Source organism: Galeopterus variegatus, unplaced genomic scaffold (genome assembly GCF_000696425.1).
Source record: "Galeopterus variegatus unplaced genomic scaffold, G_variegatus-3.0.2 Scaffold840, whole genome shotgun sequence".
NCBI classification, from domain to species: Eukaryota; Metazoa; Chordata; class Mammalia; order Dermoptera; family Cynocephalidae; genus Galeopterus; species Galeopterus variegatus.
The window spans coordinates 33,143-38,679 of NW_007726951.1; the positions used below are offsets into that span (position 1 = coordinate 33,143).

Below are 5,537 nucleotides of genomic sequence, written 5' to 3' on the forward strand. Positions count from 1 at the left end.
ACACTGCAACTGCCCTGATTTTCCTCCTCCCTCACTGGCCAGTTCTTTTGGCCTCCTTTGCTGGTTCTTTCTCATCTTCCTACCCTCTTATTATACTGGAGTGCCAGGCCTCGGTTCTTAATACTCTCCTCAGTCTATACTCACCGTCCTGGGGCTCAGCCATTCTTTTGGCTTCTTTTATATGCTGATTACTCTGAGCCTAAAACTTTCTCTTGAACTGGAGATTCATAAATCCAACTGCCCTGGGATGTCTAATGGGCATCTCATCCTAACACGTCCACAAGTCCTGTTCTTTCTCTAAACCTCCTCCTCCTGCATTCTTCCACGTCTCAGTAAATGGCAACTCCTTCTAGATGCTCAGGCCAAATCCTTTGGAGTCACTCTTGACTCTGCTTTTTCTCCCACACTGACATCCTGTCCATTGGCAAATGCTACTGACTCTGCCTTCAGAATATACACGGAATGTGACGCTTCTTACTGCCCCCGCCCATCACCACCATGGACCAGGTCCAGAGTGATCCTCCCTGGTCTTCTGCTTCTACCCTTGTCCCCCCAAGTTTTCAACTTAGCAGCCAGAGTGATCCTTTTAAAATCTAAGTTGTAAGTCAGGCCTCTGCTCAAAACCCTCTGAATGCTTTCTGTCTCATGCAGAGGAAAAGCCAAATCCTTACAGTGGCCAAGACCTTGGCTCTCTTTTTCTTTTTTTTTTTCCTTTTTGTCTTTTTTCGTGTCCGGCAACGGATCGCAACCCTCCGTGTCGGGATCGCAACCCTCGGTGTTGCGCCCACACCTCGCTCAGCCAGTGAGCGGGAACCGGTCTGTATGTGGGATCCGAACCCTCGGCGGGAGCGCCGCCGCACCCCCAAGCGGGGCACTGTAGCAGGGCGCCACCGGGCCGACCCCAAGACCTTGGCTCTCTTTTTCTTTTTTTTTTTCCTTTTTGTCTTTTTTCGTGTCCGGCAACGGATTGCAACCCTCAGTGTCGCACCCGTACCGGACCGGGACCGGCAACGGGATCGCAACCCTCGGTGTTGCGCCCACACCTCGCTCAGCCAGTGAGCGGGAACCGGTCTGTATGTGGGATCCGAACCCTCGGCGGGAGCGCCGCCGCACTCCCAAGCGGTGCACTGTAGCAGTGCGCCACCGGGCCGACCCCAAGACCTTGGCTCTCTAACTCATGTTCCTCCCCTCCTTGACTGTGCCAGCCACACTGGCCTCCTGACAGGCCCTTGCGCATGCAAAGAAAAAAAAGGAAAAAGAAAAAGATATAGTGGTTGTGCAGTCTGCCTGGAATACTCTTTCCCCAGGTATGCACATGGCTCACTCACTCACGGACATCCGCTCTTTGATCAAATGTCACCTTCTTACTGAGACCTTCCCTGACCTCTCTATTTAAAATTGTAGCAACCTCATTACCAGTATTGCTTATTCCCTTTCTGTGCTTTGCTTTCCTTCTTGATCATCCGGCATATGTATTTTATTTATGCATGATTCTCTCCCCCCACTAGTCAGGAATATTCTGTTTAGTTCACTACTGTATCCCCAGGGCCTAGAATGGTGCCTGGTACACACAGTTGGTGCTAATTTCAAATGAATTAATTTCCTTTCCTCTGATACCAATTTCACTTAAAGAGTGTTTTCAGGATAGCCCTAATTCTCTCTAGTCTTTATATTCTCTATATTGCAATAAAAAATGCCCTCCTGTAGAAAGTTAATCCCTCATTGTCCATTCTTCTGAAATAATCTAGAAATGTTTTTGTCTTTAAGAAGTTGTATGTGAATGAACAGCTGCTTCTCTTAATTAATTTTTTTTTTTTTTTGCAGATTTAAAGGAAGCAAGAAAGATGACATTCTGGGAGTTTCCTATAACAGATTGATTAGAATCGATGCAGCCACCGGGATTCCTATTACAACGTGGAGATTTACAAATATGAAACAGTGGAATGTAAATTGGGAAATCCGGCAGGTAACATGAAAGTTTTTGGTATTCAGTGTTGAGCCTATAAATGTGTGTTCCATCAGAATTGCAGATTATTCTGATTTTAAAAAGGTGTTCTTATGTTTATAACTGAGAAACCACAGGCATGTGGTAATTGTCTGCTAAAATAATCACATGCAATTCTGGGCACTTTCCAAGTACGGGCCAAGTGTTCTTGAATTAACATGCAAGTCAGCTTAGTCTCCATGCAAACTTTCCATACAGACAGGCTCTAAAACTGCTGAACAGTCTGATTCGTTTTCATCGACTCAGCATAGAATTATATAAGATCTAGGCTGATAATTACTTAGCAGAAAATACCTGAGATGTAACTGTTATACAAAAGAAAACCTCCTTTGATTGGCTGCCAAGAAATCCAACTGGTTGAGGACTCAAAGGCTCAGTTGCCTGCCTGGGGAGCAAAAGGGAACTTTTGCCAAACCTAAAAGGGAAAAATTGCTGGAGAAGCAAGGGAGGCGCACAGATGCTGAGAAAAGCTTAACCTCTGGAGATGAAGGCCTGCAAACCCTCAGTCTGTGTGGACTCTCCCCATCTCCCATCCTAGGAACTAAATTCAGGCCAAGCCTGTATCATGGGAAATTCTAAATGGAGTTACAGACACCTTAGCATACTACTGCTGATTTAAAATATTCTGATGTTGCTGATATAGAATCTATCTTCCCTCGTTTGTTTGCCATTCTCACTTTTCCAGTAGAAAGCAATCAACACAGAGGGATGGTAAGAGACCCACACTTTTAAAGAGCTGCAGAGTCCTCTCAGTAGTGTTGATAACCCTCTGGGCGTTCATTTATAAAACAAAGGTCAGAGATGAGATGACCTGTAAGGCAGTAGCTCTAAAACCTTGATGCATGTTAGGATCACCTGGGGACCTTTACAATACCACTGCCCAGGGCACACCCCAGACCAGTTAAATCCGAATTACTGGGAATGGGACCCAACCATCAGTAATTTTTAAAGTTCCACCAGTGATTCCAATGGGCAGCCAAGGTTGAGAACCAACAAAGTCTCAAGACTTTCTTCTAATGACTTTCAGCTGGAAAGGGGTATACGACAGAGGCTGTGGGAGAATCAGGCAGGCCTTTCATTCTCCATTAAGGAGTCTGCAAAGCACCCTGCCCCTCAACACAGGGAGTGCTTGAGACGTTCTTACATCTAAAGGACAGACAGACAGACCAAAAATATGTATGTGCGTTAGGAGTTAGAATTTTCACCAGGTGCATGACAAAGTTGACACCACAAGAGGGCGCAAAGGGAGCAAAGACGTGTTTTCTGTATGTCTTTAATGGAAGTGGTGGTTTGCTGGGCGGTGTTTTGGGATACCCGTCTGGCAGCCACCTCAGCAGCCCTCAGTGCCAGGGTCCATCTCCTACAAAGCAGCTTCTTTCTCACAATTCCTTGTCAGAGTTTCAGCTTATGCATGCGTCTCTCTTCCAGGTGGCGATCGAGTTTGACCAAAATGTCTCCATTGCATTCACCTGTCTGAGTGCAGATTGCAAGGTCGTGCACGAGTACATCGGCGGCTACATTTTCTTGTCCACACGCTCCAAGGACCAGAATGAAACGCTCGATGAGGACCTGTTCCACAAACTGACCGGTGGTCAGGACTGAAGTGAAGCTGCCCAGTTCAGCCCACAAAGACACAGTGAGCCCAAGCGGCCCTCCCTGGACAGAGGAGACCTATGGCTTGCCCAGTGGGGGGATTCCAGACTCACTGACCACAGACATTCACCACGGTCACCAGATCCTCACCCCACTTCAAACACACTGCTAGCACATCCCCTTCCTCACTTTGCCCTATGCTGCCAGCTGTGGAAGGGGCCTCACTTCTATGACATGGGTGACATGGGTGGCCAGGAGAGGGGGAGGAACTGTAAGGTTGCTCTAAGGTGCTCTGCGGCCCAGCATGTAGCTGCCGTTCTGTGACTTGCAGAACCTGCCCAGTGTGTGGCTAGGCGTCCTTGTGCTTGTCTGCCTCATTGCTAAGTCCATGGAGAAGGCAGAAAGGTAAAATCACATGTAGCAAATACAAATCTTCTTCCACAAACTCAGGTATGAAAAGAAATGTGTATTTCCTAAAAGGAACTATTTTTAGCTCCCATCTTATCAAAATGGCAGAGAAAGTCTGCACACATGCTTTCCTCCAGAGGTCAAGATCTGAGGAGAGGTGGGGGTTATGTGGTACCAATTGGCGACAAGGGGTCAGAGCAGTGGGCCTCAGTGTCATCCATCCACAGTGACACCTGCCGAGGTGACCATTGACCCATCTGGTCCTCTCAGGTTACTGCTGCCCCATTCCATTCCTGGGGATCCCCCATTTCCCTTTAACCCCTTCCTGAAGACATGAGCAACACAAGGGTGTAGGGAAGCCCATTCCTCAACCCAGATCCGTGTTTCAGCTGCTTCTGCTCTGGGTTGGCGCTCAGGAACATGAGCATGTTTCTCTCTGTTAGAAAAGCCACCTCCCAGCATGAAGGAGTCCAGTCGGGTCTCCATCCCACCTGGCCAGAGAAAGAAGGGCAGACCTGTCCTCAAAGACCACCATGTTCAAGGTCTGATGGCTCCCACCAGCTGCCACCTCAAGGGCCTTTGGCTGGTCTGGGTGGTAGCATTCTACTGGATCTGACGCCTGTGTTTATGTGACTCCTGGCCTTTTCCCTAAAGCCCTTTGGCTTTTATTAATCACAAGCCCGTAATAGACTTTTTTTTTCTCTGCTTTTTGCTGTGTCATCCCTGCCTTGAGACATAATCATGAGCCACTTAACAGCTGCCTGAATCGTCATTTTCTGTTTTGGTTTGTTAGCGGTGGGAGGGGCGGGTTTTGAGTAGGTGAAAAGCAATCCCAGAGATAAAAGGAAATGTCAGATAATATTCTATTACGCTTTTATAAACACTCTCCTACTACATGAAGAACTTGGGTGGCAAGAATAAGGCAAAGGCTCCGATTCCATCATTTTGCAGTTTTCTCAGGATGTACCCATCAGGGGGCCTGGCTGGAGCCCAGATCCCCACAAACATCAGCTGTTGCTTTATTTTCCAACAAAGCCATCTGAGTAGTGAGATCTCAGCAATTCCAGGAGCCACATAGAGACAGCCTTGGCTAGGGACGCCACCACCCTAGTACCCCCCATACACACACACACCTGCCCTGAGCCAGAAGCTGTCACCTGGAAATTCCTCTTTTAGCCTCTCCTTAGGGGTGAATGTTAATGAAGGCTCCCAGGCAGCAGCTGAATTTCCGAGGCCTCACTTCTTAAAACATAGAGGTGGCTTATGCTCTTGGGAAGTATGCTCATTCCAAGATACAATGGTGGGACAATTTAAGGAACTTAATTTGAAATGTTTTACATAGAAACTAGTGCTAAGCCTACCGTGTTAAACTTGGTGTTGGTAATTTCTCTATTGTCCAGGGCTCTGTTATTTTAGAACCTAGTAGGGTCGCTAACAGTGTAACAGGCCCTACATTCAAATATTGCTCCATGATGGCAAATTTTACCTGTCTGCAGCCGAGGACAGCTCCACCTAATTTACCAAAGCTGGA

The 5,537-nt window shown here is 47.4% G+C and overlaps 1 protein-coding gene across 1 annotated transcript in view; it reads left to right on the forward strand.

The window, feature by feature from the left end:
- FERMT1 (fermitin family member 1) overlaps window positions 1-5,488 on the forward strand; it is a 38,510-nt gene extending 33,022 nt beyond the window's left edge. The window contains exons 13-14 of the mRNA XM_008572826.1: window positions 1,825-1,966; window positions 3,434-5,488. Of these exons, the coding sequence (XP_008571048.1) occupies window positions 1,825-1,966; window positions 3,434-3,607 (316 nt within the window). The 3' untranslated portion in view covers window positions 3,608-5,488. The remainder of the gene's footprint in view (window positions 1-1,824; window positions 1,967-3,433) is intronic.
- The last annotated feature ends 49 nt before the right edge of the window (window positions 5,489-5,537 follow it).